This window comes from Daphnia pulex, chromosome 1 (genome assembly GCF_021134715.1).
Source record: "Daphnia pulex isolate KAP4 chromosome 1, ASM2113471v1".
In the NCBI taxonomy this organism is placed as follows: Eukaryota; Metazoa; Arthropoda; class Branchiopoda; order Diplostraca; family Daphniidae; genus Daphnia; species Daphnia pulex.
This window is the reverse complement of record NC_060017.1, coordinates 5,219,504-5,245,554: the sequence shown is the minus strand read 5'-3', so window position 1 is coordinate 5,245,554 and position 26,051 is coordinate 5,219,504. Positions and strand designations below refer to the sequence as shown.

Here is a 26,051-nt window from a genome sequence, read left to right as displayed (position 1 = left end):
GGGTCTTTTTCGCGCCAGCCACTTCGTTTCCCTATTGCGACTTTAGTGTTTGCCCTTGTGTCTGAGCCAGCAGCAAAGGATCATCATCATCGCCGATAGATTTATAGCAAACAACTAGGCCATCCAGCCAAAAAACCTCGGTCCCTCCCATCGAATGATGATTGGAAAATCCCTACGTCGTCGACTGGGATATCATTAGCTCCCGCTGCTGCTGCTGCTGCTGCTGCAATCATTCCGAGTTGGCCCCACGAAATGTTTTACACACACAGAGAGCTAGGGACTCTCTCTGGGCACACAGATTGGATTTTTAATTAGGGACGCGCCGCAGAGTGACATGTGTGCGCGCTGACATCTCTCCCGCCGTGTGTTTGTGATAACCGGGCGGCGGCGGCGGTGGCAGCAGCAGCCAGCAGCAGCTAGTAGCCGGAATATACATACATGCATACACTCACTCACTAGCTAGCTAGTAGGATCCCCGCGACTCTCTTTTCTCTTATCGTCGACTGGCACATTCCATTCAGGTTATTATTATTTGACTCGACACTCGACTCGCCGGCTTCAAGAGTCCAATAGAGATCAGACTTGTATATATGTGCGCATCTCTAGAGCCAGCCAGCCAGAGAGAGTGAGAGGGAAAACCAACAAATAAAAAAGTCAACGCGGACGTCTTTCATATTTTTCATTAGTTTTTTAAAAACTCTAATACCGGGGAAAGGAAGGAAAAACATACAAAAAAAGGAACGATTCAAATAAAAACCCGCGGAAAATCAGTTTCGTGACCGGTTTTGCTCCCAGCATCTGAACTCTTATAACGAATCCAACTCGAAAATGTTGTTTTTCTTATTTATTTGAGAAATTCAATTTTTGGGAACTGTTCGTTATGTGCCGTCAATGAGCTGACGTGGGCCGGTCCATCTTGATTGCCAGCACACAGCAACTAACCCCTTTCAAAGTATAGGGCACTATATACTAGTTAGTATGTATACTGATGAACGAGCGTTATTTATTTTCCTTCTCTCATTTCGAGTAGTTGTTGCTGCCCCGTGCTGTTCTGTTCCTTATTTTATTTGGTTGCTAGCGAGATGGCTGTGGCGAGATTATTGAAGAAGAATTATCTCACGTTGGCATCGGTGGCAGTTCTATAGCTCCTTTTATATATTAGATCCTATATGCACGCGTATATTTATGTCTATACTCTTTCTCTCTCCCTCACTCTCTGTGTATATTCAATTCCTACCTTTCTCTTCAGCCCTGACTGCTACTAGCCATGATGAGCCCAGGTGTGCGTAACAGCAACAACGACACGGTAAGTCGTAAATCTGGACCGGACCCAGGTATATACAAGCATAAGGACATTATTGAAAAAAGAAGAAGAAGAAAAAAGGTCCCAGGAAAGATTTTTGTTTCTTCTTCTCTCTTGGCTTGTCGTGTTATTGTTCCTCGGGAATTTGGGATATTCTTCCTCTTGTATATATCAACCCCCGAGATCGTCGACATTGATAAGTACCGTTGGTCGACCGAAACGCAGGAATAAGGTAAGGGTCTTATCTTATAAGCTGTACGCAATCCAGCAGGTGTGTGGTTGTTTCTATTAAAGAAAAAAGAGCTTATACAACACATACAGGAATAATAATACCAAAAGAAACTTAACCTCGAGAGCCTCCCAAAAGAAAATAAAATAAAGAGGAGATTCGTTTAATGAAATGTAATATAGTAATGGACTATTTACTATCGATTGAATTGATTGACCGTTTTCTTTTTTCTTTCCTTTAGCCGATATCTTTTTATTTCTTTTTTCTTTTCTATCTTTCTGGGTTGTTGGCTGCTCACAAGGCGCATTCAATCACTCGGTGGTATAGGCGAGACGTAATCAACGTCATCATTTTGTCAGAGTGAAACGCTCTGTGTGTTGTTGCACTGCGCCTTATTATCGTTATTGTCAATGAACACGGTTGCAGCTGCAATATAATGAACAGATAAGTGGTAGACGCTCCTGCTGCTGCTGCTGACGATGGTGACTCAGCTCGTCTTTTTTCTTCTTCTTTCCTTACTTCTCTCGGCCATCACCACCTGCACAAGGCTCCTCCTCAGACACACACACAATGACACATTTTACGAGAATTCCCCACCGAATTTAACGACGGGTCCATCACGCGCGTCCAAGGCCCTTCTTCTTCTTCTTTTTTTTCCCTTTTAGACGTATCCCTTCTTGTTTTCATTCCAACTCTTCCACAACGGTCGAGCTGCTTTTTTCGCCGGAATTTTTATTTCCGTCTGGTGTAGACACAGGCGCAATGAAGAGAGAAGGGAAGAAAAAAAGACGCACACACACACACAATACATGGTGTAATAAGTGTGTAGGGCCGACCGCTGTTATACAATAGCCAACGAGATTGGAAAGTGCTAATTTATGCGTCATTCCTCAGTTTTTTTTTTCTCCTTCTCAAAAACTGGTTTTTTAAAAAAACCTTTTTTCACTCAAATTTATAACCCGAATGTGAAATTGACGTCCGTCCAACGAGAAACTACACAATTTAATAATAATAATAATAAAAAGAAACTAAATCGTCCGACAAAAGCGTGTGCAGACCAAATCTCTGCTCGCAAATGTTCTTTCAAATTTTTTGATTTTATTTTTTACTTTATCATCATTTATCTTGGCATTCCAGAGTGATCCGACGATATCCATGAACACTTTTTTTTCTTCAGACAAACTTTTCTTCTTCCACAGGCTCCTTGAATGGTTCAATGATTTTTCGTTCGAAGTTCCGGTTCAGTTTTTCAGTGTCCAACATGACTAGACAGTATTTTTTTATTTAATTTATTATTATATTATATTTTTATTTCGTTATTATTTTTCTGGCACGTTTTCACAGCACTGCATCATGTCTGGAACTGATGGAATGGCTAAGTTCACGACTAGAACACATTTGATTGTGTCTGGAAAGAAATTCTCTCGGCAATTTGTCATGGGTTAACACGAGAGTTTTTTTTGTAATTGATTTATAGCTCGTAATAGTTTTCCCATCAAGATTTTTTTCTCCTCTTAGTCGTCAGCGATGAACCCTTTTTTCCGACGAGCTATTTTTAGTATTTTGTTTTTGTTTTTCCCTCCAAACTCAGGGAACAAACGCGCCATCTTGTGGTAAGAAAATGTAGCTTTATTCATTTTTCCACCCGGACAAAAATGTGAAACAAAGTAATTTTTCCTTTTTTTATTTGCAAATTTCAATTCATTTATTAGTTAACAGGTATATAAACATCAAGTTAACTTGAAATTATCCATTTAGACTTGGCAGTTAACCACCGTTAACTACTTATCTTGACAGCTTCTTCACGTCGTCTGCTAATGAATTTAAAGACACGTGCATGATCGCTCAAACTATATTAAAGTAATTTGAAAAACCTAAAGACAGCAATGAATCTATTACCAAAATCTAGTTCCGAATTTAGTCAGCAAGATTACTGGGACAAATTTTTCAAAACAAGAGGGAAAAAAGCTTTCGAGTGGTATAGTATATTTACATAACCTGCATTTCATTGTTTTTGTTTTGTATTCTCACAGTATTTTTACTTCCCCAGGTATGGCACATATAACCAACTTTATGGTGTGCTTCATAAATACATCAACCCACGAGATAACATTCTTGTAGGAGGATGTGGAAATTCAACACTTAGTGCTGACTTGTACAATGCCGGGTTTACGTAAGACAAATTTACAGCGTTGTTTACAAAATATGTGTGTCCTAACCCAACTGATTTTGATGTTGCAGCTCCATGACAAATGTTGATATTAGTGAAACTGTAATTGAACAAATGATCAAGCAATATGAAAAAACTCATCCTTTGATGAAATTTGTAGCTATGGATTTGCTTCAAATGAGCTTTGATGCTGAAACATTCACATGTTTCTTGGATAAAGGAACGTTAGATGCCCTTATGTCTGATACTGACCAAGAATCTAGAGAAAGAGCTGAAAACATGTTTAAGGTATATTTATTGAATCTGATACAATGAAAGCAATTATTTAGTGTGGGTTTATTTCAGGAAATTGATAGAATACTTAAAGTTGGAGGAAGATATGTCTGTATCTCGTTGCTCCAAGAACACATTCTTCACTGTCTCATTGCATACTTTCACAATTTAGGTGATTTTGTTTCGGAGGTTACTCATCACCACTCATCACCATATTTTACATAAAATTTTTCGTTGCTACAGGATGGATGATTCGTATATGCCGGTGTGAAGAAGCTGAAAGTCAGGAAGATCCCACTGATTTAAAACAAAAGAAAACATCAGGTAGCGGTCGTTTTCCGTTTCCCGTGTTCACTGTTGTGTGCACTAAATTCAAAAAAATGGAACGCATGACGCCGTTGCTCGAATTTTGTCCCGATGAAAAAAACATAGAGAGATTATCAAGTGTGGGTCAGTTAAAGGAACGAGTTCAATCCGTTCAACATTTCGCTACATTGTGCCATCAAATCAGTCATGACGAGAAAGCCTCGCAAGATGTTTTCATTGAATTAATGGACCCCAAGTCGACCAAGAAAACCCCAAAATATACGCTTTTCATCGTGGATCGCCCATGTAAATCGAATCAAAAGTTTGCTGCGTTTGTCGTTCCGCAAGGAAGGTAAGAGCTTTTCAAGTTCTTTAACAGACTATTTGATCAGTAACCTTATTATCTTTACTCAGAGAGACAGATTGGCTGTTTGGTTCAAACGAAGGACGGCGGCAACTTGCTGACAATGCCAAATTCCAGCGATTACTTGTAATCCATTTAGGCCGCGATCACCAATTCGCTAGTCTGGATTGCGTGCAAACCGAATTGGCTGGCATTGTGTCCAGTTTACAACCCCAAGGATTACCACCCAATACTCAGGTTTGTTTTTGACCAACTCTTGAATTCTCGATGCAAAAGAAACATGCTTATTCACTCACGTAGTTTTGTTTGGCAATTCTTGTAGATCCCGTTCCTGTCTCTGGGTGCTCAAGTTAATCAGCGGAAAGAGATTCACAGAGGAGTGAGCGATTCAACGGGTGAATATGTCGTGGAAGAAGTCGAGGAAGAAGATGACGGAAAACCAGTAATTTTACGTCGGCTCATTTTTCTTTCAAACCCCAATGTCATTCAGTCTGAAGCTCGAATGAAGAATGGTAAGCGTCCTAGAATAGTTTCAGCAAATGATTCAAGTAATAATTTTTTTTTTTCAACTAGGAAAGGTTGATCTGAAGTATTTAGCTTGTCAGCATCATCTCGTCATGGTAGAAGAATTACGTCAAAATCTTGACATGACAAATCATGGGCTAAAAAGCATCCTAGTCCTTGGTCTTGGTGGCGGAGCATTGTGCACGTACTTGCATCAAGCGTACCCACAATTTAAAGTTGACGGCGTTGAGATCGATCCAACTATGGTAGATTTAGCCCGAAAATATTTTGGATTCAAACCCAGTGAAAATCTTAGGCCTCATATTGCCGATGGTTTGTCTTTTGTTCAAGACGCAGCGGCTTCAGGTAAGCAAAATCTACACACATGTACAATCTAGATATTTTAAAACACAATATGTACTGTTTCCGAACAGAATCAAGGGAACGCTATGGTTGTATCATGCTCGATGTTGATTGTAAAGACCGCAGCTTGGAGATCAGCTGCCCCCCTCCAAGTTTTTTGGAACCTAATTTTATTCAATCTGTTAAACAGTGTCTGAATCCTCAAGGTAAGAGCATCGATCATTATTGTTTCTATTTGATTTCATGATTCTCTATAAATACTTTTCACAGGAATCTTCTTTATGAATTTGGTTTGCCGAGACGAAGCGAGACGTAATGGTGTCACAGAGATGCTCCGTGAATCTTTCGCCTCAGTGCAAATTAAAAAAATCAAAGGCGAGGTAAATGAAATTATCACATGTCACCCTTCTTCTCCGTCTCTATCCAAGGCAAGTGGCGGAAGAAAGTCGTCAAAGAAATGAATTTTTGGGGATTGTATAAAGAAAGGGACTTTCAGATGGTGTTGCTGCCTAACATTGTGTGTTGGAGAAGTGTAACAGAAATGAACAGGAAAGTGGTTCTATATAATAATAAAATAATTTGTTGTTAACTATTATTTGTCATTTTTAAACGTCCTCAAATTACGAGTCTCGAATGCTTTCCTATCAAATTAAATAAGATCCAGCTTGAGGATCTAGTAAAACGGAGACGACAAAGACTGTTCAAGTTATACAAGTAGCTAAAAAACGGAATGCGTTAAGTGCAGTGTACAGTGTTAACTGCAGTCCGATATTTTCGGTACCAGTATATGTAATATTTTTAATGCAAATCAGTAATGTTTTTTAAGATCTATAATATCACTAGAATTCAAAAATTTAATGTTGTGTGCTGCGGGCAAGGAAAGCGAAACTTCTTAATAACGGCTTTCATGGACTGCTGGATTTAATTGGCGACATCACCAAGGTTTCAAGTGTCATTCTTAAATAGTAGTTGCCTAGGTAAGTTTAAATTAAATTAATTACACGGCATGTCGATACCAAAAAGATCGCAACCTGGTCTCTGATGACTCGCCGGTACGTTCCCTACCACACGTTCCTTTATTTGGATACATTGTGATTGTTCACGGTATGGCGACCGAAGAACTCCACCGACAATAGAACCCCAATGTTTAAAATAATTTTTAAAAATTTCTTTGTATGCGACAGTAGAACTCCAACGACAGTAGAACTCCAAAGACATAAGAAATCCTTTTTTAAATATTATTAAAAATACCCGACAATAGAACTCCAGTGCCCGACAGTAGAACTCCCCTACGCGACAATAGATTTCTACTGTCGCATAAAAAGAAATTTTTAAGAATTATGTTAAAAATTTTGGAGTTCTATTGTCGGTGGAGTTCTTCTCCTTGGAGTTCTACTGTCAGCAACCCTTTTTTGAACACTAGTCCGGTCGAATTTTAGCTGCGTGACGATAAAGAAAGTCTAAAACCTAAATCCCAAACAAGTTATCTTTTAACCTGTCTATTGGTTTGTGATTCTTTTTTTTTTTTGTATAAAGAGTAAACATTAAAAGAAAAATACAGTCTTCCGGAACCGGAGCATTAATAAAGATAAGAAGGTGTGCTGAAGTGTTTTGTTAATCATAGAGATTCTATAGACTTGTCAGTCCATCTCAGGTCTTGAACGGGTTTTTTCTTTATTCAAGATTCTAACACAATTTTATTTTTAAATTAGTCGTTAAGCCCAGCCGGTTATAATGCTGAACAGTGAACATTTTAAATTCACACTTCCCAGTCTAACTTTTGCCGCTTTGGCTGATTGGCTCTTAGCAGGGATGCGGACGTTTTAATTGCAAAACCGAAAATGGCAATGTTGCGCTTTGCGCGTTACTTTCAAGATGGCTGCTGACAGTCTGACAGCCTCGGCGGCCTCGGCGACCTAAGTCAACTCAACTTATTTTCCCTGACATTACTCGTCATAAAAATGGTGACTACTACTTGTATTCTTTAAGGCTATTAAATGTAATTATTTTGTGTTGGTGCATTTACACATAACATAGCCTAAAATTTATACTTGGCAAATCCATCTGATAATGTGGCCTGAAACAGCTGTATATTTTCCCAAAATGTCTCTTGCTGCAAGCCCCGGCTGTGCGTTTCGTCTCATGTAGAAATACTCCACAACAGTAAAAGTTATCATGTTAGTCTAACCCTAAAGTTACACATTTATTTATTTGATGACCTTGTTTCTGATAATAATCAAGTTTTTATTTTTCAATTAACAGTGTGGTGAAGTCTGAGCTTCTTCATTGCAGTCCAATGCGCTGTGCTGTGCAATTTGTTGCAGCCAGCTGGCGAAAGGGGTTCTTCTTGCAGGCTTGCTACCTGTAGCGTTTGTAGCTTTGTCAGATTCAGAAACACTTCCGAACAATTTAAAGTAATTGAGTTGATCAACTTTTTTACAGTAAGGCTACACATTTAATTTGTTGATGACTAGCTCTTTGCTTTTTATCTGTTGACTTTTCAGTTAAGACTGTTTTAAAAGCTTGCCAACTGTTGATTCTTTTTTAAAGTTTGTAAAAATAATTCTTAGAGATTGCTTAGTTTAACTATGCTTCTGTTATTTTCTTATGTTACACACCACTTTGTTTTCTGATAGAAATTGAGTTTTTTTTCTTTCCCCAGAGTAGGATTAGCAGCCTCTTGAGGTCTGAGTTGCAGTCCAATGTGTACATGAATTTTGTGCAGCCAGCTAGTAAACAGTGTGGTGAGCTGTTGCATGCAGACTGCGGTGTTGGTGTCGTTCGTTCATTTAACTTTGGACCGTTCAGTCGTTCGTTTATCGTAAGAAATCTGTCACTTGTCGTAGGTGTGTAAAATTGTGTCCACCAGGTGTCAAAGTAGGTTAGCATTTAGTTCTTGATGTCGAAGAAAAGTGACATCTTAGTTTGTGCTTCTAAATAAGTGCTTTTGTGGAAAGTACGTACTTGTAAAGAATTGTAAACTTTTGTTGATGAAACATGACAGAAATTCCCTTGCTTTTTAAAAAGGTGAAATGAAATCTTGATGATCTTTGATAATCTTCTTGATTTCTTTTTTCTCTAGTCTAGTGTACATTTCAAGTAAATCATTTTTGGTATCTATTTTACATTTCAAATTTGTATTGTTCTTTTGCTTTGTAGATCACCGTGGTCAGTTTTATTGTTGAGCTGTTTATGGTGTTGCTGTTTGGGGTACAGTGGTTTTGCAGTCATTTTCCAGTTGAGAGATGCGCTGAAATGGAGCTTGTGCAGACTTGCAGTTGAACACCATACTTTAATGTGTCATTTTCCTATGCATGTGTCCATGCAGTGGTGATCTGTTGTGGAAAATAGTCGATGTTGCCTGATGGCTGTTGGGCTTATTTTATCGGCAGCATTTTGTCGATCTGTCGTCGCTTGCCACCTGTACCGCCATTGAGGTAATGCTTGATGTACAGTCTCATTTAATTATTGACTTTAAGCTAATATCTCCGTTTTCATTACAGTTGATTCGTTTGCCGCCGAACTGTTGAAACTAAGAAGACGTTGCTGAAATTCAAGATTGATCAATTAATAATGTTTATAAATTAAAAGTGCATATCTGGGCTCCCTTCTTCAGTGGCCCCGTTTCCCTAAATAACCACTAACCAACGCCCGCCGGTGGTCACTCACTCGCTGCGACTACCAGGAGGAAGGGAGATGTTTGATCGAACGGGGACTTGCAAGGCGCATGATTCGATGAAATCTGTTGGAGGGTCATGAGTCTAAGCCGGAAGCCTACTAATATGATGCATTGATTTCATAATAACTGCTCCTCAGCTCTCTTCGCTCTTTTTCCGGTTTCTCTTAACCACGGCCGGGTAATCCTCCCTGGTAGAGTCAGTTGGGCAGTGTCTTCTCCTGCTTGACTGGCTGCAGTTTGTACCGGACGGTTTGTTTAATAAATAAAACAAGTATAAAAAAACATATAATGTTTTCATTTTATAAATTGTTATTAATTAATTAAATATAAATAGGTAACAACTTGATTAACAAGTATATTTATGTAACGTTGTTTATTAAACAGACCGTCCGATACAAACTCTTAGTTAGTACTATTGCTCAAAAACTGATTCTCTTGAATCAGCAGACTCGAGTGTTTATAGCGCCGCCAAGGTAGATATTTCTGAATGGTACCCGTCTTGTCAACTGCTAATGATTCGTGTTCTTGGTTTGACAGAAGCTGTGTTGTGTGTGTTGATCGTCTCCACCATGCACGCGATAATCAAGACCAGCAACGTCTTGATCAAGAAGAAGAAAAGAACGGAGAAGCAAAGAACGACGATGTAAATAGCGGGGTGGGTACCGCTAAATTCATTCTTAGTTGAATGTCGAATCGCTAATATCATTGTTGGTTATGGTAGAACAGTTTTCCATACTGGTACGCTGTATGACGTCGAGCATTGCCAAAATGGAAGTGCTCTTTGAAGAACTGAGCGTCTAAATCTTCTTCAGTCAGATGAAGCTAACGGATTCGGAAATCGTCGAAGAAGCAGAGGACATCACAGCTAAAAAAAAAACGTGAGTCAAACTCCTGTGGTTAAGTTCTGCAGCTACTCTCAAAATATTTTGTCTTGTTTGCTCGTGTTGATTGTAGACTGCTTTTAAATTATCTATCAGGGAAGCCCTAATAAGAGGTCCAAGAGAAATTTATTCGGGTTAACTGATACCATGCCACGTACTAAATCGTTAATGGTTTTCAGGTAAAAAATAACCATGGGAATATGGGGTCGCAGAAATAGATGTCACTGGTGGAAAATAAGAAGGTGATATGGTATTTTTCTTTTCTACTGTCTGATTTTTAAAGATTTGGTGAGGAACATCCAATCTGTCGATCGCGGTCGCTAACCAATTGTTAGAAAAACAGCACCAATAATGGTAAGAAGGTGTGCTGTGAAGTGGAGTGATAATTTTAATCATAGACATTCAGGTTTCATTTCGTGATTTGTCAGGTCGAACTCGGATGTGCTTTATTCGAGATTTTAACACAAATTGCATTTTATACATAAAAAAAATTATCATAAAGCTACAATGTTACAGCATTACCCGTACTATGGCTCGTCCCGGTTTGTATTGCTTTGTATAATCTTTAGTTGAACGCTAAATTAATTAGAGGCTAGCTAAGAGAATTTGGCTAGATCTTTACAAGATTAGTGAATGTGATTTTTTAAAGAAATTGTGCCTGTTGCACATCATCGATATTATTGGCCTTGATTCTTAAAGGTGGCTTGGCTAAACTTTCGACGGTTAAACTCTATTTAATAAAGAGATAATATAACATTTAGCTAATGATCTTGCATTCTTGACTAAATATTTTCAGGCAACTTTTGAAGTTTTTGTGGGCACTGATTTGCAGAGTGCTCGTGACCAACAGATAAAATGGCCCAATCCATATTGCAAATTTGCAAGCTGTCTTCCAAAACCATCCAAAACCAAGGAATTTCTATTTGCAAGGTAATTATTTCAACCAGCAATGTTTCTTTTAATTACTGTGGTAATAATTCAAGATGATGAAGTCTAATTAGGTAGAAAACCTTTCTGAAAAGTTTAGGAGCCATTGTTAATTTCAATTGGTGTAAAGTGAGTTTTAAGCCATAATCATTTGGTATTAATTTTTATATTGGTTGTTGTAGACCCATTCCAATCCCCAGCAACGTAAACCTGCAAAAGGAAAGGCGCATAAAACTTGTCATGCAGTGGTGTAGAGGTTGGGTGAGAACGGGATGTGTTACATAACCATTTGGTATTCATTTTGATATTGGTTGTTGTAGACCCATCCCCAGCAACAACAACCTGCAAAAGGAAAGGCACGTAAAACTTGTCAAAAAGAGGTTGGGTGAGAACGGGATGTGTTAGATAACCATTTTCATTTTGATATTGGTTGTTGTAGACCCATCCCCAGCAACAACAACCTGCAAAAGGAAAGGCACGTAAAACTTGTCAAAAAGAGGTTGGGTGAGAACGGGATGTGTTAGATAACCATTTTCATTTTGATATTGGTTGTTGTAGACCCATCCCCAGCAACAACAACCTGCAAAAGGAAAGGCACGTAAAACTTGTCAAAAAGAGGTTGGGTGAGAACGGGATGTGTTAGATAACCATTTTCATTTTGATATTGGTTGTTGTAGACCCATCCCTAGAAACTTCAACCTGCAAAGGGACATTCGAAGGTCACGGAGATCATTACATAAAACGTGTCATGCAGTGGTGTAGAGGTTGGGTGAGAACGGGACGTGTTTCATCATTTTCAAGCTGCTACAATAGCCGCAAGGCTTAAGAGGAGGGGGTGATCAAAAAATCGTATAAAACGAGAGAGAAAAGGCGAAGGTAAGTCAGTCGAGGGAGCATCTCCGACACGGCAACAACTGCAGCGCTCTATCTGTCAGTTCGCATCCATGGGTAAATATTCTGTCATTTACATAGAGTTTGGTATCAATCCTTCTTTTTGTTTATGTATGCCTGTTATTATGTAATATCTAAGTCAAATTTGTAATTGCCTAGCAAACTATGGCGTAGTGCTGCTGTTGTGTGTTGAATCATTGATGGCTGTGTCGACCACTGGTGTACCGATGTCTTCTTGGTATGGCGAATACCAAACCGCAACTCCGCCGCCATACTACCCAAAAGCAACTTACGCAACGGCCAGTTACTGCACCGAGGTCTTCAAGTACTACACCACTAAAGCACCGGACTTTAATAGCACAACTTACGCTGCCCCGAGCCACTACACTGACGCCCTGAAGTATTACTCTGCCCGGAGTTACTACACCACCAAGGCGACGGAGGATGACTACGCATGCTGCCCTATCCTACTACACCGAGGCTCCTAAGTATTACTCTGTTCTCATCTATTTATTGCACCGATTTTCCTAAATACTACTCTGTTCCCAGCTGCTACACCGAGGCTCCAGCTGCTACACCGAGGCTCCAGCTGCTACACCGAGGCTCCAGCTGCTACACCGAGGCTCCAGCTGCTACACCGAGGCTCCAGCTGCTACACCGAGGCTCCAGCTGCTACACCGAGGCTCCAGCTGCTACACCGAGGCTCCAGCTGCTACACCGAGGCTCCAGCTGCTACACCGAGGCTCCAGCTGCTACACCGAGGCTCCAGCTGCTACACCGAGGCTCCAGCTGCTACACCGAGGCTCCAGCTGCTACACCGAGGCTCCAGCTGCTACACCGAGGCTCCAGCTGCTACACCGAGGCTCCAGCTGCTACACCGAGGCTCCAGCTGCTACACCGAGGCTCCAGCTGCTACACCGAGGCTCCAGCTGCTACACCGAGGCTCCAGCTGCTACACCGAGGCTCCAGCTGCTACACCGAGGCTCCAGCTGCTACACCGAGGCTCCAGCTGCTACACCGAGGCTCCAGCTGCTACACCGAGGCTCCAGCTGCTACACCGAGGCTCCAGCTGCTACACCGAGGCTCCAGCTGCTACACCGAGGCTCCAGCTGCTACACCGAGGCTCCAGCTGCTTACTACACCGAAGCGGCAAAGTACTACTCTGCCCCGATCTACACAACCATATCTGTGGCGTCCAAGTATTACGCTCTCCCGACTTACTGCACAGCAGCTGCTCTTTCGTACTACGTTGAACAGAAATACTACACTGATGCTCCAGTTCACTACACCACGACTTACGCTACACCGCAGCCCCCAAGTACTACACCAAAGAAGGCGCCTTCAACAACGTATGCTGACTAGTTTATTACACCGAGGCTCCCAAGTACTTCATCACTAAGGCACCGGAATTCTACACGTCTATGTATGCTGCCCCTGCCTACTACACCGAGGCCCCGCATTACTTCAACACTGAAACGCCCAAGTACTACACTACAACCTGTGCTTCCCACACCTACGTACCGAAATATTATTGTGCGTAAAAGGAGTCTTCCACAAAAAAAGAAGTGCCCGAACTGCAGTGCCCTATCTGTCACCAACCGATTCCTCATCGTGTAACCGATTCGCAATTATGGGTAAATATTCTTATTTTTACATAGAGTTTTGTATCAATTATATTTTTTTCTATTTGTTAATATGCCTTTTAATATTTAATATTAATGTTTCAATTTATTTACTGTCTAGTGAACTATGGTGTCGTGCTCCTGTTGGGTGTTGTATCGTTGATGGCTGGGTCGACTGCTGGTGCAGCGATGTCTCCTTGGTATGGCGGAAACCAAACCGCAACGCCGCCGCTTTCCAACACAACTTACGCAACGACTAGTTCCTGCACTGATGTCTTCCAGTACTACACCACCAAAGCACCGGAGTTTTATACCACAACTTACGCTGCCCCGAGCCACTACACTGATGCCCTGAAGTATTACTCTGCCCTGAGTTACTACACCATCTAGGCGACGGAGTACTACACGTATACTGCCTATCCTACTACACCGAGGCTTCTAAGTATTACTCTGTTCTCAGCTACTTATTGCACCGATTTTCCTAAATACTACTCTGTTCCCAGCTGTTACACCGAGGCTCCCGCTGATTTCTCCACCAAGACGGTCGAATACTACACCGAAGCGGCGAAGTACTTCTCTGCCCCGATCCACAACCGAGGCGGCCAAGTATTACGCAGTCCCGACTTGCTACTCGAAAGCTGTCTTTCGTGCTACGTTGAACAGAAATACTACACTGATGCTCCAATCTACTACACCACGACCTACGCTACACCTAGCTACAACACCGCAGCCCACAAGTACTACACCGAAGAAGCCGCCTATTACACAACTACGTACGCTGCCTAGTTTAGTACATCGACGAAATTAAGTATTGCCCTGCTCGAAACTTCTACCAAACTTAGGTTCATATTTATTGCAATTTTCACGACTAAACTATGTCACCTGAAGTATTTCTCTGTATGTGTTGAAAGATTGTTGGAATACAAGATTGATTGATAAATCACGATGTCATGTCTATTTTCTCTAAGTACCTTTCCTCCTGCTGATTATGCATGATGTGAGAAAATATTTTTGAATGCTATGTAAACTTAAAAATTGATCTTGCAAAATACAACAATAAAAATTCAAACTCCTGTTTTACATTTCAATAATATTTTAACTCTTTTCTTTCTATAAATTTTTTTCTATCATTAAATTTCAAAGTCCAACAACCAATAATTTTCTGAAAAATTCAAAGTCCACCACACCTATTTTTCTGCTAAGTCCAGACTTTTGTTTTTGAAAAAAAATTTAAAAAAATTCCCCTTACACGAGATTTTAAAAAATTTATCGCGAAAAAGATTGATACGAATATTTTATTGCATACCAAATTTATTTTTATAACATTTTACATACATCATATTCATTTTTCCTGTGGCCCCCAAGGGGGGGGGGGCCTGTCGCTTTCTCTACCGCGATAATAACATGATGCAAGTTATATGCAAGTTATTATTTGTTTGGTGCAGAAAGCTTGTTTTATCTAGCAGTTATCGACTGTTTCAAACCTGACATTGATCAGGTTGCCTCAGTCGTATACTGCATGATTGAATGAAAACTCAAGACAACAGATCAAAATTTTAAAGCAGCATCACAAAATATCACTGGCAGAGCAATTTCATATGGCATGGATGAAAACGACAACACAAAATTTTTGAAGTCAGGAACCCAGATGGAACAGCTCAGCTACAACAGCACAGCAACTTCTGGATTACACTGCAACTGCATGGTACTTCAATGGTTCAATCCGTCTTGGTCACACCTTTCACCATTTGGCTGCATTCCGCTGCAACAAGGTAACCACCAGCATTAGAAGTTTTTTATACCTGTTTAAGAAAAGAAAATTATTGTCGAGAAACACAACTTTGTACACACACATACTCTTTATAACAAAAGAATACAAAGAGTAACAGAAAACTACGCAGACCAACAGAATAACTTAGATGTCTGATTCAAATTTTCTATAGCAGCAGAGCAAATCATTCTACTCTCTAGTCATGTTAACTAAATCTGTAGTACTCTTGTAAGACATTTGATCACAATAATTACTTTTTGCTGTTGCATGGGATAAGACGTACGCCTAAGAACAGGCAGCGAGATACACGAGGCACGCCATTTCGGAAATGTACAGGCACTTCCCAAGTCTGAGTTGAATGATTTGGCAAATTGGTTTCTACGTGCTAAATCACCTGTAAATTTTCACATCAACATTTTACATTCAATAACAATAGGAAATTTAACAATAAATACCTTTTAATTTTCATCGTGAGGGAGACGTGACAACCAACAACCCACTTCTGCTGCGTCTGGGAACAAAATGGCCGCTAAGCATTCCTGAAGACACTCGCGCTACCTGGTGGACATTCATACAGATACAGCCACTTGTTCCTGTTACAAATGACAACAATACAATACAATAGAACTCCAATAATTGTTATTCTTAATTCTTAATTATTTGCGTGCCTAATTATTATTGTCGCGTAGTGGAGTTCTACTGTCGGGCACTCTGGAACAGGAGTCTAATGGCTGTCAATAGGTGGCTGAATGATGTCCACCAGGTAGCGCGAGTGTCTTCAGGAATGCTTAGCGGCCATTTTGTTCCCAGACGCAGCAGAAGTGGGTTGTTGGTTGTCACGTCTCCCTCACGATGAAAATTAAAAGGTATTTATTGTTAAATTTCCTATTGTTATTGAATGTAAAATGTTGATGTGAAAATTTACAGGTGATTTAGCACGTAGAAACCAATTTGCCAAATCATTCAACTCAGACTTGGGAAGTGCCTGTACATTTCCGAAATGGCGTGCCTCGTGTATCTCGCTGCCTGTTCTTAGGCGTACGTCTTATCCCATGCAACAGCAAAAAGTAATTATTGTGATCAAATGTCTTACAAGAGTACTACAGATTTAGTTAACATGACTAGAGAGTAGAATGATTTGCTCTGCTGCTATAGAAAATTTGAATCAGACATCTAAGTTATTCTGTTGGTCTGCGTAGTTTTCTGTTACTCTTTGTATTCTTTTGTTATAAAGAGTATGTGTGTGTACAAAGTTGTGTTTCTCGACAATAATTTTCTTTTCTTAAACAGGTATAAAAAACTTCTAATGCTGGTGGTTACCTTGTTGCAGCGGAATGCAGCCAAATGGTGAAAGGTGTGACCAAGACGGATTGAACCATTGAAGTACCATGCAGTTGCAGTGTAATCCAGAAGTTGCTGTGCTGTTGTAGCTGAGCTGTTCCATCTGGGTTCCTGACTTCAAAAATTTTGTGTTGTCGTTTTCATCCATGCCATATGAAATTGCTCTGCCAGTGATATTTTGTGATGCTGCTTTAAAATTTTGATCTGTTGTCTTGAGTTTTCATTCAATCATGCAGTATACGACTGAGGCAACCTGATCAATGTCAGGTTTGAAACAGTCGATAACTGCTAGATAAAACAAGCTTTCTGCACCAAACAAATAATAACTTGCATATAACTTGCATCATGTTATTATCGCGGTAGAGAAAGCGACAGGCCCCCCCCCCCTTGGGGGCCACAGGAAAAATGAATATGATGTATGTAAAATGTTATAAAAATAAATTTGGTATGCAATAAAATATTCGTATCAATCTTTTTCGCGATAAATTTTTTAAAATCTCGTGTAAGGGGAATTTTTTTAAATTTTTTTTCAAAAACAAAAGTCTGGACTTAGCAGAAAAATAGGTGTGGTGGACTTTGAATTTTTCAGAAAATTATTGGTTGTTGGACTTTGAAATTTAATGATAGAAAAAAATTTATAGAAAGAAAAGAGTTAAAATATTATTGAAATGTAAAACAGGAGTTTGAATTTTTATTGTTGTATTTTGCAAGATCAATTTTTAAGTTTACATAGCATTCAAAAATATTTTCTCACATCATGCATAATCAGCAGGAGGAAAGGTACTTAGAGAAAATAGACATGACATCGTGATTTATCAATCAATCTTGTATTCCAACAATCTTTCAACACATACAGAGAAATACTTCAGGTGACATAGTTTAGTCGTGAAAATTGCAATAAATATGAACCTAAGTTTGGTAGAAGTTTCGAGCAGGGCAATACTTAATTTCGTCGATGTACTAAACTAGGCAGCGTACGTAGTTGTGTAATAGGCGGCTTCTTCGGTGTAGTACTTGTGGGCTGCGGTGTTGTAGCTAGGTGTAGCGTAGGTCGTGGTGTAGTAGATTGGAGCATCAGTGTAGTATTTCTGTTCAACGTAGCACGAAAGACAGCTTTCGAGTAGCAAGTCGGGACTGCGTAATACTTGGCCGCCTCGGTTGTGGATCGGGGCAGAGAAGTACTTCGCCGCTTCGGTGTAGTATTCGACCGTCTTGGTGGAGAAATCAGCGGGAGCCTCGGTGTAACAGCTGGGAACAGAGTAGTATTTAGGAAAATCGGTGCAATAAGTAGCTGAGAACAGAGTAATACTTAGAAGCCTCGGTGTAGTAGGATAGGCAGTATACGTGTAGTACTCCGTCGCCTAGATGGTGTAGTAACTCAGGGCAGAGTAATACTTCAGGGCATCAGTGTAGTGGCTCGGGGCAGCGTAAGTTGTGGTATAAAACTCCGGTGCTTTGGTGGTGTAGTACTGGAAGACATCAGTGCAGGAACTAGTCGTTGCGTAAGTTGTGTTGGAAAGCGGCGGCGTTGCGGTTTGGTTTCCGCCATACCAAGGAGACATCGCTGCACCAGCAGTCGACCCAGCCATCAACGATACAACACCCAACAGGAGCACGACACCATAGTTCACTAGACAGTAAATAAATTGAAACATTAATATTAAATATTAAAAGGCATATTAACAAATAGAAAAAAATATAATTGATACAAAACTCTATGTAAAAATAAGAATATTTACCCATAATTGCGAATCGGTTACACGATGAGGAATCGGTTGGTGACAGATAGGGCACTGCAGTTCGGGCACTTCTTTTTTTGTGGAAGACTCCTTTTACGCACAATAATATTTCGGTACGTAGGTGTGGGAAGCACAGGTTGTAGTGTAGTACTTGGGCGTTTCAGTGTTGAAGTAATGCGGGGCCTCGGTGTAGTAGGCAGGGGCAGCATACATAGACGTGTAGAATTCCGGTGCCTTAGTGATGAAGTACTTGGGAGCCTCGGTGTAATAAACTAGTCAGCATACGTTGTTGAAGGCGCCTTCTTTGGTGTAGTACTTGGGGGCTGCGGTGTAGCGTAAGTCGTGGTGTAGTGAACTGGAGCATCAGTGTAGTATTTCTGTTCAACGTAGTACGAAAGAGCAGCTGCTGTGCAGTAAGTCGGGAGAGCGTAATACTTGGACGCCACAGATATGGTTGTGTAGATCGGGGCAGAGTAGTACTTTGCCGCTTCGGTGTAGTAAGCAGCTGGAGCCTCGGTGTAGTAAGCAGCTGGAGCCTCGGTGTAGCAGCTGGAGCCTCGGTGTAGCAGCTGGAGCCTCGGTGTAGCAGCTGGAGCCTCGGTGTAGCAGCTGGAGCCTCGGTGTAGCAGCTGGAGCCTCGGTGTAGCAGCTGGAGCCTCGGTGTAGCAGCTGGAGCCTCGGTGTAGCAGCTGGAGCCTCGGTGTAGCAGCTGGAGCCTCGGTGTAGCAGCTGGAGCCTCGGTGTAGCAGCTGGAGCCTCGGTGTAGCAGCTGGAGCCTCGGTGTAGCAGCTGGAGCCTCGGTGTAGCAGCTGGAGCCTCGGTGTAGCAGCTGGAGCCTCGGTGTAGCAGCTGGGAACAGAGTAGTATTTAGGAAAATCGGTGCAATAAATAGATGAGAACAGAGTAATACTTAGGAGCCTCGGTGTAGTAGGATAGGGCAGCATGCGTAGTCATCCTCCGTCGCCTTGGTGGTGTAGTAACTCCGGGCAGAGTAATACTTCAGGGCGTCAGTGTAGTGGCTCGGGGCAGCGTAAGTTGTGCTATTAAAGTCCGGTGCTTTAGTGGTGTAGTACTTGAAGACCTCGGTGCAGTAACTGGCCGTTGCGTAAGTTGCTTTTGGGTAGTATGGCGGCGGAGTTGCGGTTTGGTATTCGCCATACCAAGAAGACATCGGTACACCAGTGGTCGACACAGCCATCAATGATTCAACACACAACAGCAGCACTACGCCATAGTTTGCTAGGCAATTACAAATTTGACTTAGATATTACATAATAACAGGCATACATAAACAAAAAGAAGGATTGATACCAAACTCTATGTAAATGGCAGAATATTTACCCATGGATGCGAACTGACAGATAGAGCGCTGCAGTTGTTGCCGTGTCGGAGATGCTCCCTCAACTGACTTACCTTCGCCTTTTCTCTCTCGTTTTATACGATTTTTTGATCACCCCCTCCTCTTAAGCCTTGCGGCTATTGTAGCAGCTTGAAAATGATGAAACACGTCCCGTTCTCACCCAACCTCTACACCACTGCATGACACGTTTTATGTAATGATCTCCGTGACCTTCGAATGTCCCTTTGCAGGTTGAAGTTTCTAGGGATGGGTCTACAACAACCAATATCAAAATGAAAATGGTTATCTAACACATCCCGTTCTCACCCAACCTCTTTTTGACAAGTTTTACGTGCCTTTCCTTTTGCAGGTTGTTGTTGCTGGGGATGGGTCTACAACAACCAATATCAAAATGAAAATGGTTATCTAACACATCCCGTTCTCACCCAACCTCTTTTTGACAAGTTTTACGTGCCTTTCCTTTTGCAGGTTGTTGTTGCTGGGGATGGGTCTACAACAACCAATATCAAAATGAAAATGGTTATCTAACACATCCCGTTCTCACCCAACCTCTTTTTGACAAGTTTTACGTGCCTTTCCTTTTGCAGGTTGTTGTTGCTGGGGATGGGTCTACAACAACCAATATCAAAATGAAAATGGTTATCTAACACATCCCGTTCTCACCCAACCTCTTTTTGACAAGTTTTACGTGCCTTTCCTTTTGCAGGTTGTTGTTGCTGGGGATGGGTCTACAACAACCAATATCAAAATGAATACCAAATGGTTATGTAACACATCCCGTTCTCACCCAACCTCTACACCACTGCATGACAAGTTTTATGCGCCTTTCCTTTTGCAGGTTTACGTTGCTGGGGATTGGAATGGGTCTACAACAACCAATATAAAAATTAATACCAAATGATTATGGCTTAAAACTCACTTTACACCAATTGAAATTAACAATGGCTCCTAAACTTTTCAGAAAGGTTTTCTACCTAATTAGACTTCATCATCTTGAATTATTACCACAGTAATTAAAAGAAACATTGCTGGTTGAAATAATTACCTTGCAAATAGAAATTCCTTGGTTTTGGATGGTTTTGGAAGACAGCTTGCAAATTTGCAATATGGATTGGGCCATTTTATCTGTTGGTCACGAGCACTCTGCAAATCAGTGCCCACAAAAACTTCAAAAGTTGCCTGAAAATATTTAGTCAAGAATGCAAGATCATTAGCTAAATGTTATATTATCTCTTTATTAAATAGAGTTTAACCGTCGAAAGTTTAGCCAAGCCACCTTTAAGAATCAAGGCCAATAATATCGATGATGTGCAACAGGCACAATTTCTTTAAAAAATCACATTCACTAATCTTGTAAAGATCTAGCCAAATTCTCTTAGCTAGCCTCTAATTAATTTAGCGTTCAACTAAAGATTATACAAAGCAATACAAACCGGGACGAGCCATAGTACGGGTAATGCTGTAACATTGTAGCTTTATGATAAATTTTTTTATGTATAAAATGCAATTTGTGTTAAAATCTCGAATAAAGCACATCCGAGTTCGACCTGACAAATCACGAAATGAAACCTGAATGTCTATGATTAAAATTATCACTCCACTTCACAGCACACCTTCTTACCATTATTGGTGCTGTTTTTCTAACAATTGGTTAGCGACCGCGATCGACAGATTGGATGTTCCTCACCAAATCTTTAAAAATCAGACAGTAGAAAAGAAAAATACCATATCACCTTCTTATTTTCCACCAGTGACATCTATTTCTGCGACCCCATATTCCCATGGTTATTTTTTACCTGAAAACCATTAACGATTTAGTACGTGGCATGGTATCAGTTAACCCGAATAAATTTCTCTTGGACCTCTTATTAGGGCTTCCCTGATAGATAATTTAAAAGCAGTCTACAATCAACACGAGCAAACAAGACAAAATATTTTGAGAGTAGCTGCAGAACTTAACCACAGGAGTTTGACTCACGTTTTTTTTTTAGCTGTGATGTCCTCTGCTTCTTCGACGATTTCCGAATCCGTTAGCTTCATCTGACTGAAGAAGATTTAGACGCTCAGTTCTTCAAAGAGCACTTCCATTTTGGCAATGCTCGACGTCATACAGCGTACCAGTATGGAAAACTGTTCTACCATAACCAACAATGATATTAGCGATTCGACATTCAACTAAGAATGAATTTAGCGGTACCCACCCCGCTATTTACATCGTCGTTCTTTGCTTCTCCGTTCTTTTCTTCTTCTTGATCAAGACGTTGCTGGTCTTGATTATCGCGTGCATGGTGGAGACGATCAACACACACAACACAGCTTCTGTCAAACCAAGAACACGAATCATTAGCAGTTGACAAGACGGGTACCATTCAGAAATATCTACCTTGGCGGCGCTATAAACACTCGAGTCTGCTGATTCAAGAGAATCAGTTTTTGAGCAATAGTACTAACTAAGAGTTTGTATCGGACGGTCTGTTTAATAAACAACGTTACATAAATATACTTGCTAATCAAGTTGTTACCTATTTATATTTAATTAATTAATAACAATTTATAAAATGAAAACATTATATGTTTTTTTATACTTGTTTTATTTATTAAACAAACCGTCCGGTACAAACTGCAGCCAGTCAAGCAGGAGAAGACACTGCCCAACTGACTCTACCAGGGAGGATTACCCGGCCGTGGTTAAGAGAAACCGGAAAAAGAGCGAAGAGAGCTGAGGAGCAGTTATTATGAAATCAATGCATCATATTAGTAGGCTTCCGGCTTAGACTCATGACCCTCCAACAGATTTCATCGAATCAAGCGCCTTGCAAGTCCCCGTTCGATCAAACATCTCCCTTCCTCCTGGTAGTCGCAGCGAGTGAGTGACCACCGGCGGGCGTTGGTAAGTGGTTATTTAGGGAAACGGGGCCACTGAAGAAGGGAGCCCAGATATGCACTTTTAATTTATAAACATTATTAATTGATCAATCTTGAATTTCAGCAACGTCTTCTTAGTTTCAACAGTTCGGCGGCAAACGAATCAACTGTAATGAAAACGGAGATATTAGCTTAAAGTCAATAATTAAATGAGACTGTACATCAAGCATTACCTCAATGGCGGTACAGGTGGCAAGCGACGACAGATCGACAAAATGCTGCCGATAAAATAAGCCCAACAGCCATCAGGCAACATCGACTATTTTCCACAACAGATCACCACTGCATGGACACCAACATAGGAAAATGACACATTAAAGTATGGTGTTCAACTGCAAGTCTGCACAAGCTCCATTTCAGCGCATCTCTCAACTGGAAAATGACTGCAAAACCACTGTACCCCAAACAGCAACACCATAAACAGCTCAACAATAAAACTGACCACGGTGATCTACAAAGCAAAAGAACAATACAAATTTGAAATGTAAAATAGATACCAAAAATGATTTACTTGAAATGTACACTAGACTAGAGAAAAAAGAAATCAAGAAGATTATCAAAGATCATCAAGATTTCATTTCACCTTTTTAAAAAGCAAGGGAATTTCTGTCATGTTTCATCAACAAAAGTTTACAATTCTTTACAAGTACGTACTTTCCACAAAAGCACTTATTTAGAAGCACAAACTAAGATGTCACTTTTCTTCGACATCAAGAACTAAATGCTAACCTACTTTGACACCTGGTGGACACAATTTTACACACCTACGACAAGTGACAGATTTCTTACGATAAACGAACGACTGAACGGTCCAAAGTTAAATGAACGAACGACACCAACACCGCAGTCTGCATGCAACAGCTCACCACACTGTTTACTAGCTGGCTGCACAAAATTCATGTACACATTGGACTGCAACTCAGACCTCAAGAGGCTGCTAATCCTACTCTGGGGAAAGAAAAAAAACTCAATTTCTATCAGAAAACAAAGTGGTGTGTAACATAAGAAAATAACAGAAGCATAGTTAAACTAAGCAATCTCTAAGAATTATTTTTACAAACTTTAAAAAAGAATCAACAGTTGGCAAGCTTTTAAAACAGTCTTAACTGAAAAGTCAACAGATAAAAAGCAAAGAGCTAGTCATCAACAAATTAAATGTGTAGCCTTACTGTAAAAAAGTTGATCAACTCAATTACTTTAAATTGTTCGGAAGTGTTTCTGAATCTGACAAAGCTACAAACGCTACAGGTAGCAAGCCTGCAAGAAGAACCCCTTTCGCCAGCTGGCTGCAACAAATTGCACAGCACAGCGCATTGGACTGCAATGAAGAAGCTCAGACTTCACCACACTGTTAATTGAAAAATAAAAACTTGATTATTATCAGAAACAAGGTCATCAAATAAATAAATGTGTAACTTTAGGGTTAGACTAACATGATAACTTTTACTGTTGTGGAGTATTTCTACATGAGACGAAACGCACAGCCGGGGCTTGCAGCAAGAGACATTTTGGGAAAATATACAGCTGTTTCAGGCCACATTATCAGATGGATTTGCCAAGTATAAATTTTAGGCTATGTTATGTGTAAATGCACCAACACAAAATAATTACATTTAATAGCCTTAAAGAATACAAGTAGTAGTCACCATTTTTATGACGAGTAATGTCAGGGAAAATAAGTTGAGTTGACTTAGGTCGCCGAGGCCGCCGAGGCTGTCAGACTGTCAGCAGCCATCTTGAAAGTAACGCGCAAAGCGCAACATTGCCATTTTCGGTTTTGCAATTAAAACGTCCGCATCCCTGCTAAGAGCCAATCAGCCAAAGCGGCAAAAGTTAGACTGGGAAGTGTGAATTTAAAATGTTCACTGTTCAGCATTATAACCGGCTGGGCTTAACGACTAATTTAAAAATAAAATTGTGTTAGAATCTTGAATAAAGAAAAAACCCGTTCAAGACCTGAGATGGACTGACAAGTCTATAGAATCTCTATGATTAACAAAACACTTCAGCACACCTTCTTATCTTTATTAATGCTCCGGTTCCGGAAGACTGTATTTTTCTTTTAATGTTTACTCTTTATACAAAAAAAAAAAAGAATCACAAACCAATAGACAGGTTAAAAGATAACTTGTTTGGGATTTAGGTTTTAGACTTTCTTTATCGTCACGCAGCTAAAATTCGACCGGACTAGTGTTCAAAAAAGGGTTGCTGACAGTAGAACTCCAAGGAGAAGAACTCCACCGACAATAGAACTCCAAAATTTTTAACATAATTCTTAAAAATTTCTTTTTATGCGACAGTAGAACTCCAACGACAGTATAGAACTCTATTGTCGCGTAGGGGAGTTCTACTGTCGGGCACTGGAGTTCTATTGTCGGGTATTTGTTTTAATAATATTTAAAAAAGGATTTCTTATGTCTTTGGAGTTCTTATGTCTTTGGATTTCTTATGCATTCGTTGATAGCCTCCCTTCGGGCTCTCTTCCCAGAGGCTCGAAGGAAATCTAGCGACGCAAGTCGCACAGCACAATTTGAAATATTGTTCTTACTGCTGTGCTTACATAGCTGCGTTTTTTTTAAATATCTACTGAAAAATAGGTGTATGATTATTATTATTTTGATGATATAAATTTTATGGATTAATAATTTTTTTTTCGTATGTTTCAACTCTCAAATAATTTTGTAAGGCATTTAAAGTTGCATACATCACTAATTCACAACTAATTCTTTAATATTTATTCTCAACGCGAGATGGCGATGTAATATTGTGAAGAGCAATTATATACAGCTATTACAATAAAAAATATTTCACATGCTATAGTCGACAAAGCCACAACTTTCCCGCATTCAATGGAAACGCTTTGCTACGCAAAAAAAGGTGGTCAATTCAAGTAGATTTCCCTTTTTTATCATCTCGTAAGAGGAAAGAAGGAGCAGAGAAACGAAAATGGAATTTCCCCTGTGTTATATTTGTCTAAAACTTTTCCCCTTCGAGTTCCAGGGACGGTATTCCAGCGGATTCGGCAGCGTCTAGTGCCCGTTTCCATCTTCTCGCTTGGGTGAGCTCCTCCCAACTCACGTGAGATCCTCCCGCGCGTCTCCCCGTGGGTGCCGAGGGAAAGGAGCCAAAGATGAGACGGGGAACGGGGGAAGTAGATGAGGAAAAGAAAAGAAATCAAGAAAAACACAACAATCGGAATGAGCTTGAGGGAATCGAAAAAGTCTCTGTTCATTCTCTATAACCTCGCTCAACGACTTCATTGCACCTTGTTCGCTTTAAGTTCGAATTTACTGGATATCGCTCTAATTGTACCCTGAAACCGAGAAACAGCATTCCGTCTGCGTAGGTTCCATGAAGGAGAACAAGAGTCGACTTCATCATCATATCCATCAGACCAGATGAA

At 40.3% G+C, this 26,051-nt stretch overlaps 1 protein-coding gene and 5 long non-coding RNA genes across 35 annotated transcripts; 3 read left to right on the top strand and 3 right to left on the bottom strand.

Annotated features, from left to right (window-relative positions):
• The first annotated feature begins 3,299 nt into the window (after window positions 1–3,299).
• On the top strand, window positions 3,300–6,101 carry LOC124202552 (eEF1A lysine and N-terminal methyltransferase-like). The gene is made up of 10 exons (XM_046598940.1): window positions 3,300–3,510; window positions 3,583–3,705; window positions 3,774–3,990; window positions 4,048–4,147; window positions 4,219–4,633; window positions 4,696–4,882; window positions 4,968–5,157; window positions 5,219–5,515; window positions 5,584–5,718; window positions 5,783–6,101. The coding sequence occupies exons 1-10, from the start codon at window positions 3,419–3,421 to the stop codon at window positions 5,971–5,973; spliced, it is 1,947 nt and encodes a 648-aa protein (XP_046454896.1). The 5' UTR covers window positions 3,300–3,418; the 3' UTR covers window positions 5,974–6,101.
• Window positions 6,102–6,872: 771 nt separating this feature from the next.
• On the top strand, window positions 6,873–11,121 carry LOC124188315. 20 transcript variants are annotated; one of them, XR_006872294.1, is made up of 9 exons: window positions 7,541–7,689; window positions 7,775–7,926; window positions 8,175–8,358; window positions 8,672–8,949; window positions 9,016–9,846; window positions 9,913–10,069; window positions 10,169–10,185; window positions 10,252–10,426; window positions 10,501–11,030. It is a non-coding gene; the product is annotated as an uncharacterized LOC124188315 (long non-coding RNA). The 20 variants fall into 20 exon arrangements; XR_006872296.1 differs by having other exon boundaries at window positions 10,146–10,185; XR_006872318.1 differs by having other exon boundaries at window positions 10,252–10,314; window positions 10,869–11,028.
• Window positions 11,122–15,158: 4,037 nt separating this feature from the next.
• Window positions 15,159–15,597, bottom strand: LOC124202394. Its single transcript, XR_006878083.1, has 2 exons — window positions 15,538–15,597; window positions 15,159–15,314 (listed from the first exon to the last, which is right to left on the bottom strand). It is a non-coding gene; the product is annotated as an uncharacterized LOC124202394 (long non-coding RNA).
• Window positions 15,598–16,290: 693 nt separating this feature from the next.
• LOC124202507 lies at window positions 16,291–16,729 on the top strand. Its single transcript, XR_006878212.1, has 2 exons — window positions 16,291–16,350; window positions 16,574–16,729. It is a non-coding gene; the product is annotated as an uncharacterized LOC124202507 (long non-coding RNA).
• Window positions 16,730–20,554: 3,825 nt separating this feature from the next.
• Window positions 20,555–22,216, bottom strand: LOC124199899. Of its 9 annotated transcripts, none has more exons than XR_006877063.1 (5): window positions 21,925–22,216; window positions 21,702–21,858; window positions 21,345–21,625; window positions 20,769–21,270; window positions 20,555–20,589 (listed from the first exon to the last, which is right to left on the bottom strand). It is a non-coding gene; the product is annotated as an uncharacterized LOC124199899 (long non-coding RNA). The 9 variants fall into 9 exon arrangements; XR_006877060.1 differs by lacking the exon at window positions 20,555–20,589 and adding an exon at window positions 20,650–20,706; XR_006877072.1 differs by lacking the exon at window positions 20,555–20,589 and having other exon boundaries at window positions 20,725–20,902; window positions 21,157–21,270.
• A 240-nt stretch (window positions 22,217–22,456) lies between these two features.
• LOC124199895 lies at window positions 22,457–24,230 on the bottom strand. 3 transcript variants are annotated; one of them, XR_006877055.1, is made up of 5 exons: window positions 24,082–24,230; window positions 23,845–23,996; window positions 23,413–23,596; window positions 22,822–23,099; window positions 22,457–22,755 (listed from the first exon to the last, which is right to left on the bottom strand). It is a non-coding gene; the product is annotated as an uncharacterized LOC124199895 (long non-coding RNA). The 3 variants fall into 3 exon arrangements; XR_006877057.1 differs by having other exon boundaries at window positions 22,617–22,755; window positions 23,818–23,996; XR_006877056.1 differs by having other exon boundaries at window positions 22,617–22,755; window positions 23,303–23,596.
• Between the last annotated feature and the right edge of the window lie 1,821 nt (window positions 24,231–26,051).

What these genes read in the sequence shown, in the direction of transcription:
- LOC124202552 (XM_046598940.1), top strand. Translation starts at nt 3,419, where the DNA reads ATGAATCTATTACCAAAATCTAGTTCCGAATTTAGTCAGCAAGATTAC. An exon ending in GGGAAAAAAGCTTTCGAGTG is followed by an intron (nt 3,511 to 3,582) that starts GTATAGTATATT and finishes TTACTTCCCCAG; the next exon opens with GTATGGCACATATAACCAAC. An exon ending in TTTGTCGTTCCGCAAGGAAG is followed by an intron (nt 4,634 to 4,695) that starts GTAAGAGCTTTT and finishes ATCTTTACTCAG; the next exon opens with AGAGACAGATTGGCTGTTTG.